This window comes from Vombatus ursinus, unplaced genomic scaffold (genome assembly GCF_900497805.2).
Source record: "Vombatus ursinus unplaced genomic scaffold, bare-nosed wombat genome assembly UNPS02014781.1, whole genome shotgun sequence".
NCBI classification, from domain to species: Eukaryota; Metazoa; Chordata; class Mammalia; order Diprotodontia; family Vombatidae; genus Vombatus; species Vombatus ursinus.
Window position 1 is genome coordinate 23956607 of NW_020954559.1, and position 16240 is coordinate 23972846.

Genomic DNA, 16240 nt, shown 5'->3' on the forward strand with positions numbered 1-16240 from the left:
AGATATATTTCTGGGCATGGTCAATGTAGGCATTTATTTTGCTTGACTCTGCTAGTTTGTTAAAAGGGTTCTATATTTTTGCATTTTTTTTCTCCAAGGAGGATATGGGAAAATAAAAATGAAAGACAGGTATTTGAAAAAAAAATGTCTAACAGAATTCATATTTTACCCTGGAGGTGACTGAAGCTTATTGAAATGCTACTCCAGTATGTTTGCCAAGAAAACCCCCAAATGGGGTCAAAAAGAGTCAAACATGACTGAAATGACTCAACAACCACAACAACTATGAAGTTAAGTGACTTGTCAGAGGCAGGACTTAATCCATGCCTTCCTGACTTCAAGGCTGACTATCCATTCTGTCATTCTGCTTCTCTGTAAGGTCGTGTGCAGATGTGCAAATCATCACAACACAAAAAAATATTCACTAATGAATTAACTATCCATAAAACTAATCCTCACTCAAACATTTCTGCTTACTTAACACTAATATCTATCTACACCCATCTCTAAACATCACATACCAAGGACTTTAGAGTGTTTCACTGACTTTTCCTATTTGTCAGCAAGTATCCCTTTGGTAGCTGCTTCAAAACAAAATGATTTTAATATCCATGGATTAAGAAAATACTTTTGTAACAAAGATCCTCTTTTTGATCACGATGTAAAAGTCAAATCTAAAGGGAAAGATTTCATGTTGTACTACCATATAATTTTGTTTAAAAATTAACCTCCAAAAAGTTAACATTTGATTCATTTCATCATCCTTTCTAAGCATCAACATATGGATGTAATTAAAACAGATTTTTAAAAAATAGGATAAAATAAACCTATTTTTATTTTATTTTTATTTTAATTATTTTATTATTTTATTTTTATATATTTTATTTTTATTATTAATTTTATATTTGCTTTAAAATAAACCTATTTATTATTTTATTAACCTAATTTTATTTTTGCGAGTCTCAAACATGACTTTTTTTCATTATGAAATATCGATCCCTTTGTAAAATGAATTCACTTTAAGTTACCTTCTTCTGATGCCCATGTTGCTGAAAATTGCCAATCTCATATGTATACACAATAAACACAAATTAATTTTGGCCTGAGGAAGATGCATCACAGGGGGAATTGGGAAACACCAACAATGGATAATAAAATATAGATGGTTTTTCAGTTGGTATGTTATCCATGACTAATTTTTCATTCCAGGCTGGTTTATCCCTACTTCCTAGCATGCTTCTGAGCTATCTCACTCTCCTCCACCAATAGTGTCTCATGAGGCAAGTATCCCTGGAGATGCAAAGTAATTAGCTAAAAATAAACATCTCTCTTTCAACTCAACTACTCAGCCTTTGGCATTTGCCAGTCTGTTTCAGAAGACCTTTCAAAGGAGCTGACTGATTCTGATCAAGTCTGATATGAGAAGCACCTTCTATTCAATCTTTATTAAAGTCTGACACTTTCAAAGTATTTCAAAATATTTGTAATTTCATCCCCCTGTTTGTTCTTAATGCTTTTGCAAGAAAAATTTCATTGTTTAATGACCAGTCATCTCGTGCTAATTCTGGGCGAATGTACTTAAGCTAGCCTTCATATGTTAGGTACAGTTTTTCACTGACCCCAGAATTTCTGTTCTGTTCTATTGGCTTAGCCTCCAAATATCATTGACAACCTTCTCACTGAATGAGGTCAGGATTTTTAATAATTTCTTCTATTAATCCAGATATTTCAAATTATACATTTATATAAACATACACATGAATGTATTTGATTGTGGAATCATATCACCTTTATTAATTATGTTTTCATTAAACTAATATGAATTTTCATTCTGTGAAGAACTGTCAGACATTTACATTATATTTTTCTATAACTTTCATATATCAAGTCTGATTGACTTGTTAAAAAATTAGAACATGTATGCCCCCTGGAACCTTTATCAACTGCTTATTTGTTTCCATTAAAATCCACCCCATGCATTAAGAAGGTTGTTAATGATATTTGGAGGCTAAGCCAATACAGTGTAACATCTGGTCCATATTGCTGAGAGAGCTCAGTTGGAAGAGTGTTAGACTGAAGATCTAAAGGTTCCTAGTTTGATTCCGCCTTTTGTCAAGAAAGAAGATTTTAAGGGCAAGTAGATGGCTCGATGGATAGAGTTCTGTGTCTGCAGTCAGGAAGACTTGAATACAAATCTGGCCTAAGACACCTACTGGCTGTGTGGCCCTGGGCAAATCACTGAACCTCTGTTTGCCTTAATCCACTGGAGAAGGAAATGACAAACCACTCCAGTATCTTTGCCAAGAAAATTCCACATGGTCTATGGTGTCATGAAGAGTCAGATGGTACTGAACAACAACAATTGGTCCATATCCATGTTCTATACAATTCTAATTTATTGGTGCATTTATAGATATTAATGCAATGTAAGAAATCAGGATTATTGCTAATGTCTCACTAATGTTCCGAGGAAGTGATATAAAACAGTGCAAAGAAGACTGGATTGGAGTTAGAAGAGATGTGAATTTGAATCCGTCCCTATAGCTGTGTGACTACGAATAAGTCACTTAACCTCACTGAGGCTCAGTATCCACATTTATAGAAGAAGATTAATAAATATTTAAAAGGGTTGCTAGGTGATTCAAATGACATATCATAAAATACTTTATAATCTTTAAAATTCTATACAAAATTTAGCTATTATTATTAAATTGTTTATAAATGCCCATTTAAAAATTCTATTTACTAAAATAATTGTTTACCCTAAATTTATCATCCTTTGAATTATTTGTAGCTGTTATATGATTCTTTAAATTAGTTATTTAATGATTTTTTAAAAAAAGAAGTTCTCCTTCTACAGTTCTCTAAAATATTTTTGGCTATCTATTTCTAAAGCCAGCATATGGTCTTCCTATATTTTGTGGCAGTTAAATTTCCCCGAGATTGATGTAGAGGCTCAGGAGCTCAAGGACAAAATGTGGGGAAACCTAAGATGGAATGTTACTTAGAATCATATGATTTTACCTTAACTTTTTCTTTTCTTTTTAGATAGCTATAGATGAAGGTTTTAAAAAGTAAGGTTGATAATCCTTGTAACTTGATTGAGAAACTCTCTGGCTTTTACTCACATGTTCTGAAATATCATTCTACAAAGAATGAGTTAAATTCCCACCTATTAATGTATACCAGCAGCACGAATGCAACTCCTAATGGTAATCCCCACTGCATAGAATTAAGGAAATAGGAAGGAGATGTTTCAATTGCAGTGGGATTAAGTTCCTATGGCCCGCCCCACCCAATAATGTGAATGAAAAGAGAAAACTACAATACTAAAACGAAGATGTTTTTAATTGCTTTTTGTTAACACCTTAAAAAAATTTTAGCTTCTAACTTGGAAGTAAGGAAGGAAAAAAAATGCCAAATTGATGCCAACTGCACCAGATGAACCTGAAAATATGTGATCATCTATGAAAAGAAATGGGTGTGATTAGCATTTATAAGCTCTCCAAATAGTTCCATATATCATATACTTGATCATGGAGAAAATATGGATATATGTAATATGTATATGTGTGTATGTGTATGTATACATACATGCACACACACACACACACACACACACACACACACTCATAGCTAAATGGCCCAGTGAATAGAGTGCTGGGCCTAAAGTCAGAAAGACTTGCCTTCCTCAGTTCAAATCTGGCCTCAGACACTTACTAGCTGTGTGACCCTGGGCAAGTCACTTAACCCTGTCTGCCTCAGTTTCTTCATCTGTAAAGTGAGCTAGAGAAGGAAATGGCAAAGCACTCCAGTATCTTTGTCAAGAAAATCCCACAAGAGGTCACAAAGAGTCAGACATAACTGAAACAAATGAACAATAACAAGGACAAAAATGTATATGTACATTTAAAACCAGGTTACTTAAAATATTGAGTGGTTGAAATAAAAGTAAAATAAAAATGATCATATTTGTTAACACCAGCAACAACAAAACAGTCATTAAAATAAAATAAAAAAATATTTTGTGCTAATAACAGAATGAAATCATAATTATTTAATGCAAGTGAATTGATGAAATTTCTGCACTGAGTATCAAAATATTATGTGAAAAACAAGATTCAGGCATGTTAGATTATAAATTCCTCCATTAGAGTATAAGCTCCTTGAGGGAAGGCATTGTCCTTTGCCCCTTTTTGTATCCTTAGCACTTAGCACAGTGTCTGGCTCATAGCTGGCTCTTAATAAATGTTTCTTGATTTATTGATGAGATTGACTGTTCATGACTTACAAGCTTAGTATAAGCCAATAATGTGGGCATGACTGTTTTAAAAGCAAATAAACTTTCAAACCACATTAAAAGAAGTTCTGTAGAATGTCCAGCTCAAGGTCAGAGAGGTCACACATTGCTCATTAGACCATATTAGGATCACAGATTTAGAGGCAGGAGGAACCTCAAAGGTCATCCAATCCATTTCTCACATGAGCAAGCTGAGGCCCAAAGAAGTTAAACAGCTTAGCCATGCTTGCATAGCTTTTACATGGCTCAGCCAGGATTTGAACCCTGTTGAATACAAATAGAATTCTCCTTTTTCAGTGTTGCATTCAGTTCTAGGCACCACATTTTAAGGATGTTGAGTGATCCTCTGAAGTGTTTCCAGAAGAGGACAAACAGGATGTAGAGAGAGTATGAAAACAATGTATCATGTGAAGAATGGTTGAAGAAACTTGAGCTATAAAACTTCAAGAAGAAAATATCTGGATAGATAGTAGGAAAAGAAAAGACATAATTACCATCTTCCAATACTTAAAAGTTTGCCATGGGAAACGAGTGAAAGCTTATTCTATGGATCAAATTAGGACCAATGGAAAAGTAGTACCTAAAACAGATTTCAGCTCAAAACAAGGAATAATTTCCTAACATTCAGAATTGCTTCTAAAAAGAATAGGATTCTTTGAAAAATAGTGAGTTCCTTGTCACTCAAAGTGTTCAGAAAGAGGTTGTATGATTATCTCAGGGATACTACTAAAGGGATTTCTTCATTGGTTTGAAAAGTGGCCTGAATGACCTCTATGGTCCATCTTAATAACCAGTTTCTATGAAATTTATCTTCTTGCCCTCTTTGTTCTTATTTCTTACTCTTATTTTTATATCTTCCTTGGAATCAATTTTCTCACTACAAATACTTAATGACTAATGAATGAATGAAAACTACTTTTCCCCTACTCCCTAAACAACTGGAAGGCCATATCTGAAGATTACCCATTTGGCTTTTTCTTTTCTGTAACATATTTTTATTTAATATTGGACTTTAACCAATAGTAGTGACAACTTTAAATGAAATAAAAACATGCAGTCAAGACTATTTTATGCACTAAGAAATGTAACGTTTAAGACACTAGGTTAGATTACCAGTCAGCACTATTTAAACGAAAGGAAATGTGCAAGTCAGAGGGAATCTGGGTTGATTAGTCATCAAATATTGTATAACAATCATTCTATTTTTGATATAATGGGGTTTATGTCCCATCAAGAAAAGACTGCCTTCTCTCATCTTCAACACAATCCAACATTAAATTCCTCATTAGAACTTCTGTTGTCCGGGATAAACACATATTTCACATGGGGTTCTTTTCAGAAGACGTTGCTAACTCAGTATTTGGGATGAAGCAATTTGTTCCACTCAAAACATTGAAATGAAGCAAAGAGAAAGAGAAAAAAAATGTTGATAAAAGTTTCATCAGGAAAAAGGAGCCACTCAAATATGAAGAGGTAGCATTACTGCACAGAGGACAGAAATTTATGCACAGATGTATAATTCATAATTTCTGGTATATTTGTTACCCATTAAGTACATTCTGGCAGGCTGCCTTCTCTTTGTGCCCCAATTATTTATTTATACTGACAGGAAGAGATCTCTCCCAAAGAATATACATATAAGGTGCACAGATTTCCCTCACCACCACCAAGTATTGGAAAAAGGCAGAAGAGGAAGGTGAAAGAGCAGGAGGTGGTAAAAATTGCTATAGTAAGCAATATAGTTAAAAAGCATCTCTAACACTGTAGTGAAAAAGGTGATGTGTCTTGGGGAAGAAAGAAAACAATCAATCAGCAAACATTTATTAAGCACCTACAATGTGCCAGGCCCTGTGCTAAGTGCTGGGGGTATAAAAAAAGGCAAGAGACAATCACTGACCTCAAGGAACTTAAAATCTAAGGATGGAGACAACATACAAATAAATACACACAAAGAAAGCTATATACAAGACAAACAGGAAAAAAGAAAAGCATTGGAATTAAGAAAGGTTAGGAAGGCTTCCTGTAGAAAGTGGGATTTTAGATGGCACTTAAAGGAAGCCAGGGAAGTCAGTAGTCAGAGCAGTCATCTCTCATGGACTTAAGACAATACTGCTCTGCAAAGAACTTAATCTACACCCTTACATCAAGGCAGGTGTAGCTGAATGGCTGGATTTATTTTAGGTAGGTAACTGTCTTCTTATAGAGCTATCACCAGCGTGGGGCAACCAAGGCTTTTTCTCATGTTGCTGCAATGCAGAGGCTCTTGGCAGCGCTAATAGTGACATAAATTTAGAACTAAAAAGGATTTTAGAGCTAATTTGGACCATCTCTCTCATTTGAGAGATGAGGTAACCAAGGCCTAGAGAGGTTAAGTCAGAAAGCAGGCCTTCCTGACTACAAACCCAACATTCTATTCATGACAGCACACTGTGTGACCTGGAAAAAAGTATTACATATGTGTGTGTGTGTGTACATACATATACGCACACAAATGTATATATACATGCACACACATGTATACACATATGCATATTTAAAAATCTTCTGTACATATTCATAATTGTTTTTGTTTAGTCCAGAGTACCTAGAAAAGTAAAGCTAGGAGTATTAGATATTAGAAATAAAAACGCTGCCAAGTCTTTTTTTTTCTAAATGAACAATTAGAAACAAGTCAGTTTAACATCTGGTTAACACGAATAATTGGTTTGAAAAAATGGCCAAGGACTCTTTCCCCATAACCATACCTAGGGTGAATTCTTCCCATGTCTACCGCACGCACATCTTCCCATGTGTCCCATCACGCACCGATTCTTCCAGAAGGTACAGTTTTTGCTACTTAACTGTGTGCGAAATTTGCTAATTATGGTCCTTCCTATCTACATTTTATGACTTAAGGATGTAGAAAGGCTTCTTTCTTGACCTTCTTGTTTATGCCTTCTTCTTCTTCCTTGAAATTCTTACTATTAGAGTCTCTAATGTGTTAGCAGTGACCTTTATCTCTCAAGGATTCCCTGGAGGGGGTCGTTCTCACTAAGATCCTTGGGCAGGTACCCGCTGGAGATTTCTCCGGTGGTCGTTGGAGCTCGGTGGGGGGAACTTACTCCAGCTGGGTAAAGGATCCCGAAGAGAGGAACTCGCAGAAAGTAGAAACAAGAATGAAAGGAGCTCCAACTGTGCTAGTGAAGACCACCGAATAAAGGAAACTGAATTTTGGTCATGTAAGTTGTGGGCACAACCCAGGTAAGCAAGATCCAGTGAGTCCTCTGGGCAAGATCTGGTGAGCCCCTGGGTGACCTCTTAGGGGAGAGGGGGAGGTCTCAGCAGTTGGAGTCCATAAGACTCCCACTCTCTGGAAATTTTGGTGAGACCGAGTGAGTCTTCAGAAGGGGGACAAGAACTCGTGAACCATGGGAAAGGAAGTCTAAGTAGTAGCTAAGTCTAAGGTAGCTAGCACGAAAAATCTTCCCAATATCCCAGAGGATAGTCCTCTAGGGAGCAGACTTAAAGATGGATGAGTCATCCAAATATAAGGGAAAACATAAAAAGAAGATGATTAAATACTGTTGTATTGTTTGAGGCGGCATCCCGCTCAGAGGAAACGTATTCTGGCCAAAATAGGGATCCTGTGAGGACTGGGTATGCCAAAAATTAAATTTACATGTCAATTCTGAAACTCCATTTTATTCGGAAGATAGTGAATATGTGGCTTTATGGCTGCCGGTGGCAGGACAATTTGTACTGATAAAACAGGAGGAGGAGAAGCCGAAAAAGGAATTAGAAGAACAGAAGCCTCATCCTTGGGACCCCCTCCTCTCGTTACCCCCACCACATGTCCCTCCACCACCAGCTCTGCCCGTGGTCGCAGGGGGACTGGAATCTCCTTCTGCCCCACTCTCGCTTGCAGAGGAGGGAACCAATAGTAACCTGATTGATTTCAACCCATCCACTCCTCACGGCCCTCTCAGGAGACAGCTTAAGCAATCAGTTAGGGATCAGGAGAATTTTCCCCTCCCCTCCAAGACCAAGGTTGAATCCTTTCCCCTAAGGGAGGTCCCACTAGCACAGGGAGGAATGGGGTTTGTGAATGCCCCTTTGAGCACCTCAGAGGTGACAGGGTTTAAAAAGGAGATGAAACCATTGCTAGAAGACCCTGTGGGTTTGGCAGAACAAGTGGATCAGTTTCTCAGCCCCAATACTTACACCTGGCCAGAGTTAATGTCAATCATAGGGATCTTTTTCACAGGGAAAGAACAAGGACAAATAAGAAGGGCTGCTATGAGGGCTGGGATGATGCTCACCCGATAGCACAAGGAGGACCTAGGGGACAGCAGAAATTCCCCCTTCAGGACCCAGGGTGGGATCATAACAACGCATCCCATAGGGAAAATATGAAAGATTTGAGAACAATGATTGTCCAGGGGATTGGAAATGCAGTCCCCTGGAGTCAGAATATGAATAAAATGGTGGGGGTCAAGCAAGAAAAGGATGAGACCCCCTCTGCTTTTCTGACTAGACTTAAGGAGTGTATGAGGAAGTTTTCTGGGCTGGGGGAGCATGACCCCACTGCCCAGAACTTATTAAGGGTATATTTCGTTACCAATTCTTGGCCAGACATTAATAAGAAGTTACAGAAACAGGACGGGTGGCAGACAAAGCCTCTGGACGAGTTACTAGAGTTGGCTCAGAAGGTATATGTGGCCAGGGCATCAGAAGAGAAAAGAGAGAGGGATAAGAACACCAAAATTATGTTACAATCTTTAAAACAACAAGGGGAACAAACTAACGTGATGCTTCAGACCGTACAGACGGTAGCTAGGTCAGTGGCAAAATTAGGCTCTGGCAAAATTATCAAATTCTTATGGCAGAGGAAGAGGAAGGGGGTTTAGACCCCCTGGGGAGAGAATGGAGAGGGGGTTCCTTAACCTGTTTTGAATGTGGGCAAGAGGGCCATATGAGAAGGGAATGCCCTTCACGGAAGTCTGAACATAGGGTTTTCTCCCTTATGGAACTGTAAGATTAGGGGTGTCAGGGGTTCATCGAAACAACCCACCCAGAGCCCTTGATAAATTTAAGGATGGGACCAAAAAAAGGAAGAATTAGTGTTCTTGACTGATACCAGGGCTTCTAGATCTTCAGTGATACAGTTGCCCCAAGGGACTAAATTATCCAAAGATACTCTACTTATTTCTGGGGTGAAGGGAGACACCTTTACTGTTCCCCTTACTGAAATTATTGAATTTGAATGTGAAGGAATAGCAGCCCTTGGGAGACTTCTTTTGATACCAGGGGCTGGGATCAATTTGCTAGGCAGGGATCTGATTACCAAACTCTCAATTCAGTTAATACCTCAAGGAACCCTAATTATCCCTACAAAAAGGATGCTAGTGTTAAGAGAAGGGGAGGAAGAAGAAATCGACCCCAAGGTCTAGGCACAATACCATAATCGGGGATGGGTAGAGATCACCCCAATTAGAATCACATTGAGACACCCGACAGTGACAGTTAGGGTCCGGCAATATCCCATTCCCCTGGAAGGAAGGAGGGGTCTCCAGCCTGTTATTCAAGTACTTATAAAGGATGGGCTGTTGGAACCTTGTATCTCCCCTTTTAACACCCCAATTCTGCCAGTCAAAAAGGGGGTTATATCCTATAGGCTAGTACAAGACTTAAGGGAGATTAACAAGGTGGTCCTCTCCTCCCATCCGGTAGTACCCGACCCTTACAACATTATGGGAAGAATTCCTGAAGATAGTCGGTGGTTCAGTGTTATAGATTTGAAGGATGCATTCTGGGCTTGCCCATTAGACCCTGAAAGTAGGGATATTTTCACCTTCGAATGGGAAGACCCAGAATCAGGAAGAAAGCAGCCATATAGATGGTGTGTTTTGCCCCAGGGATATACTGAGTCACCAAATTTGTTTGGATAAGTATTAGAAGCCATATTAGAAAAGTTTATAACACCTTCCGGAGCCCGAGTGCTACAGTATGTGGATGACCTGTTGGTAACAGGGAAGAAGAGAGAGGAAGTCAGTGGAGCCTCTATTGAATTACTAAATTACCTAGGAAAAGAAAGGCTCCAGGTCTCCAAAGGGAAACTACAATTTGTGGAAAGAGAGGTTAAATATTTGGGACATTTCATTAGTAAGGGAAGTAAAAGATTGGATCCTGAGCGGGTGGCAGGAATCCTCCAAATTGAACTCCCGAAGACTAAAAGAGAGTTAAGGAAGTTCTTGGGGCTAGTGGGCTGTTGTAGGACTTGGATAGACTCATATGCAATATCAAAAAAAAACAAATCCTGTATCAGCACTTATTGAAAGAAGAACCCAATTCTGTCCAGTGGACACTGGAGAGCCTAACAGAGTTTTTGTCAGTTAAAACAGGCCCTGGTATGTCCACCAGTTCTAGCCTTACTCTCTTTAGAAAAACTTTTTCATCTATATGTCAGTACAGAAAGAGGAGTAGCTTTAGGAGTTTTAGCGCAAATGAGAGGAAGGCAGAAAAGACCTGTAGCCTTCCTCTCTAAAGTCCTGGATCTGGTAGCCCGAGGATGGCCTGTATGTATGCAAGCTGTAGCTGCGACAGCGAGAAAGTACAAGACTTAAGGGAGATTAACAAGGTGGTCTTCTCCTCCCATCCAGTAGTACCCGACCCTTACAACATTATGGGAAGAATTCCTGAAGATAGTCGGTGGTTCAGTGTTATAGATTTGAAGGATGCATTGAAGGATTGAAGGATGTAGAAGAAAGTAGAAAACTTACCTTTGGGGGAAGCCTGATAGTTAGTGTACCACACCAAGTTAGATCTATCTTAAATCAAAGGGCCAAGAGGTGGTTAACAGATTCCCGGATCCTGAAGTATTACTGGAAAAGGATGACTTAGTATTGACCCAGGACTCAAATTTGAATCCAGCCTGTTTTCTTACTAGCACAGGATCAAGGGAAATAGATTTGGAACACTGCTGTTTGGAAACAGTGGATTTTCAGACAAAGATTCGGGAGGACCTTCAGGAGTCTCCCATACCTGGAGCCAGAAACCTTTTCGTAGATGGGTCCTCCCGAGTGGTAGAAGGAAAAAGGAAAAATGGATATGCTATTACTGATGGGGATCAGCTTGCCTTAGAAGAGGCAGGGGGATTGCCAAAAGATTGGTCTGCTCAAACTTGTGAATTGTATGCTTTAAATCAGACTTTAAAATTACTAGAAGGAAAAAGTGGGAATATTTTTACAGATTCTAAGTATGCCTGGGGGGTGGTGCATGTATTTGGGAAAATTTGGGAAGAAAGGGGAATGGTGAAGAGTAAAGGTAAGGGATTGATTCATTCCACTTTGCTAACACACGTATTAGAGAATTTGCTGTTACCAGAGGCAATTGCTGTCATACATGTTAATGGGCATCAACCCAGCCATACTTTTGAAGCTAAAGGAAATAGATTGGCAGATGAGGAGGCAAGGAGAGCTGGGGATAAGACATCCGACCAAGGTGATCCAATGTTAGTCCTAATCCCTTCTTTCCCTCCGAGTCTACCCCCTCCCTCCTTTTCTAAGGAAGAAGACAAGGCCCTAGAGTTGGGGGCCCAGAAGGGAAGCCAAGGGAACTGGTTCCTCCCCGATGGTCAGGAGGTATTAAACAAGGCAAGTGTGAGGCAGGTGTTACAACACCTCCACCGAGGCAGTCATTGGGATGTACAGAATCTGTGTGATGCAGTTCCAACCTGGTATGTATCTCCCGGTCTTTATACCCTGGCAAGGCAAATAGTGGAGGGATGCCTTGTCTGTCGAAGGACAAATAAGTCAGACCAACGCCAACTTCCTGCAGGGAATTAGACCTTTCCAAAGCATCCAGGCTGACTTTACCAAGCTGCCCCCAGTTGGCTGCCTCAAGTACTTGTTGATCATGGTTGACCACCTGACCTCATGGGTAAAGGCATACCCCACAACCCAAGCCACAGCTTCAGCTGTTGGCAAGATCTTGTAGAACAAATTCTTCCTAGATATGGGCTAGTGGAGCAGATAGACTCCGATCAGGGAACTCATTTCACTTCCAAAGTTCTTCAATTTTTGGTACAAGCCTTGGATATTAACTGGGAGTTTCATACTCCCTGGCACCCTCTTTCCTCTGGCAAAGTAGAAAGAATGAACCAAGAAATTAAAAGACAGCTCACTAAACTAACCTTAGAGACTCAATTACCTTGGATCCGATGTCTACCCCTAGCACTCCTTAGAATCAGAACAAAACCTCGGAGGGATATTGGATTATCCCCATATGAGCTTCTTTTTGGACATCCATATCCTGGGGGAAGTGGCAAAGGAGAAAATTGGGGCCCTATATTCAATTGTAAGGATAGATTTTTAAGGAATTATGTACATTCTCTGGTGAAGCATTTAAATGTGTTACAGTATAAAGGGCTGTTTGCCCAGACGCCACTTTTGGGGTTCCCAGTTCACAGATTCCAACCTGGTGATTGGGTGCTGATCCAGACTTGGAAGGAAGAAAAGCTCACCCCATTTTGGGAAGGACCTTTCCAAGTCCTGCTGACCTCGGACACAGCGGTTCAGACCAAAGAATGCGTCTGGATGCACCACACACAAGTAAAGGGACCAGTAACTCCTCCTGCTGAATGGACAGTCAATTCCACAGACCTAGGGGAATTGAAGTTAGGCCTCCAGCGAAAGCCACACACTGGTTGGATTCATGAGCCCTAAACCCCTACCCTTACCAATTAGAATTCTTATCCTCTTAAGTGTGTTAATTCCTCTTCTACTTGTAACCATATCTTTACATAATCATTTTACTTGTAATCAGAGTGTGACTCCATGGGAATTTCCGTAATGTTATTTCTGATCTGTTCTTTAACCCCCATTATCATAAGAAGCTAAGAAGGTCCCTAGATGCCTCTATTGCAAGCACAGGCAATGCAAATGGGTGGGGCAATGAATGGCCCCCAGAAAGAATCATCCAAACTTATGGACCAGCTACTTAGGCTCAAGATGGGAACTGGGGATATAGGACCCCAATCTATATCCTTAACAGACTAATTAGGCTCCAGGCAGTGGTGGAAATCATCACTAACCAGACTGCAGAAGCTCTGGATCTGTTAGCAGATCAGGTTACCCAAACCAGAGAAGTGGTCCTCCAACACAGATTAGTTTTAGATTACCTCTTGGCTGAGGAAGGTGGAGTATGTGGAAAATTAAATCTATCCACATGTTGTGTAAAAATTGATGATAATGGAGCAGTGGTAAAATGAATTACTAAAGACGTTAGGAAATTGGCTCATGTTCCAGTTCAGACTTGGTCCTCTCCCTTTAATACCTCCTGGTGGTCTTGGTTTGGAAGTAGTTGGTGGAAACAAATCTTATGGTTCCTCCTGATTGCTATCAGTGGAATTATTCTTCTTCCCATATGTCTCCCATGTATCACGCAGTTAATCACTAAATTAGTACAGGATGCATTGTCTAAGATGATTAGATTAGAAAAGAAAGCCGAAGGGTCAGTTCAACTAATGATCCTAAGGAAGCAGGGATAGACCCCAGTAGAGCAGGAAGATAGGACTGGGCCGGAAGGATCAGAAGAGATGAAATACTGGAGGAATATACCAAAACTGGTGTGAGAGGTCTTCAATGAACAAATAAGAGGAGGGATTGAGTGAGATTGGTGAAGACCCCTCATAAAATCTAAACTTAAATGAGTAAAATAAGGTAAAGACCCCTAATAATAATATATGTGTATCCGGGTCAGGAAGCTTGTAAATAGCCCAGATAAATATATTCAAAAGATAAGTTTAACTACAAATTGTTCCAGGATCTGAAATAAACAAAACAGGATGTACTAAGAGGATACTTGAAGGAGAAGGCAGGTGAAAACTATGTAACGATTCTGTAATTTCCACTGTTGGTGCTGGGGTAGTTTTGTCGTGTTTAGATTGTGCCCTCGAAGTCCAGCCAATGGGATAAGAGGTAGGGGGTTCGGGAGGGGTTGCGGTTAGAACCTATAAAAATGCTTGCTTGGCTGACACCATCTGTGGTCTTGCATCGAACTGCCTTTCACTGCGAGATTGAAATAAAATCCTTTCTACTTTCTACCTGGAGAAGCCTCTGAATTAATTTGGGTAAGGGTCATCGCTGTCCCACACACTCCTGACTTCAGGGCCGGTGTTCTATTCACTGCACCACCTAGCTGCCCCCAGGGTACAGTTTTTGAATAGCCTACTATACCCATCATGTGCAGGAGGGTGAAAAGAAGGAAGGATGTTTAAATAATTGAATTCAGTTTAAGGTGTTTGAATCCCGGTGTTAAAAATGTATTCAGCCATCCCGTTTTCTAGATGAGGGACTTCTAAGCAGCTAGCTTAGGTCAAATAACTTTCTGAAGAGTATATTCAATTAAAACTTAATAAGTTATAGAACCAAAGAAGAAGTAACAACAGCAAGAACAGTCATAGAATGCAAGGTTCCACTCTGTTCCTACCATCATTGAAGTGATTACCTTATCAAGTACACAAATTTGGCCCCTCTAAACCAATGATTAATTCAAAGATGGAAATCCAAATAAGAACTATTACTTTCCCTTGTACCTTTAAGTACTTCACAAAGATTCAACATTTTCTGTCACATTAAAGTCATAGTGAGATTTTTTTTTAATGTGCTGAGAATACAAATACTCATTTCAGCTTCTCATTTCAGCCTCTCAGTTACCCTGACTTCCTTCAAAACTTGGCTCAAATTCCATTTTCTCCAGGAGACCCTTCTCAGTTCTCTTAAATGTAAATGTCTTCCCTTTTAGATTACTTTCTATCTGCTCTGTATATATCTTTTATGTATTTGACCTTCTAGGAAAAGGTTTTACTTAGATGGGCCAAAAGATCTTGTTTCTTCAAAATGGAGTAGGGGAAACAAAATCTTTGAAGTGTAAGCACTGTGCTCACCTGAATGAAGACTGTGAAGAATATGACCACAATGGCAGCTGTAATGAACAGTTTCTTTCTGGGAAATACTGCAGCAGGAAGAAGGAAGACCAAAGCAAAACAGATGGCTCCTCGTAATCCTCCATAGGCAATGATGAACTGATCTTTACAAGTCAGAGGTATTGTCCGGAACCAGTTAATGATCTGAGTCAAAACGAAGACACCTGAGGAAGAAGATAAAATTAAAATTAAGTCACACTGCTTGAAGTCCTGACATGTAACCAGGAAGAATTAGTACGTTTATTTGCTAAAGTGATGATGTCATGCAGTGGCTAGAGTACTGGGTTGGAATCAGGGAGACCCAAATTCAAATTTGGCTTCTGACATTTACTACCTATGTGAACCTAGGCAAATCATTTAACTTCTAAATGCCTCAGGCAACTATCTAGGATTTATTTAAGTCAAACACTGGTAATATCTGCAAAAGTGAAAAATAATAATAATAATTGACATTCACATAGTGCTTTATTGTTTCCAAAGTGCTTTACATATATTATTTTATTTGATCCTCCAAGGACACGGTGAGGTAAGTGATATGCCTATAATTATACCCATTTTACAAATGAGGAATCAGAGGCTGAGGGCAGTTACATGAGTTGCCTGATGTTACACAGCTAGTAAGTATTAGAGTTGGGCTTTGATGGAGGTCCTCCTGACTCCAAATCTAGCATTCTAATCACTGTTCATGCTCTTTTCAAACAATAACAGCTAGAATTTTTGTGGATCTTTAAAGGTTACAAAGTGCTTTGCATAAATTATCTCATTCAATTCTCATAACACTGTGAGGGAAGTGCTACTATTATCTCCATTTGACAGTTGAGGAAACTGGGATTTAGTAAGACTAAGTCACTTGCCCTATGTCACATAGTGTCAGAGATGGGATTTGTACCCATGTCCTTCTGACTCCAAGTCCAGTACTCTTAATTTATAAAATAGATTATTTTTAGTTTCATTTTTTCAATTTATAAACATTTTTC

At 39.3% G+C, this 16240-nt stretch overlaps 1 protein-coding gene across 1 annotated transcript in view; it reads right to left on the reverse strand.

The window, feature by feature from the left end:
- LOC114046305 (sodium/hydrogen exchanger 2) overlaps positions 1 to 16240 on the reverse strand; it is a 113723-nt gene that overhangs the window by 27361 nt on the left and 70122 nt on the right. Inside the window, exon 5 of the mRNA XM_027866606.1 lies at positions 15225 to 15427. Within this exon, the coding sequence (XP_027722407.1) occupies positions 15225 to 15427 (203 nt within the window). The remainder of the gene's footprint in view (positions 1 to 15224; positions 15428 to 16240) is intronic.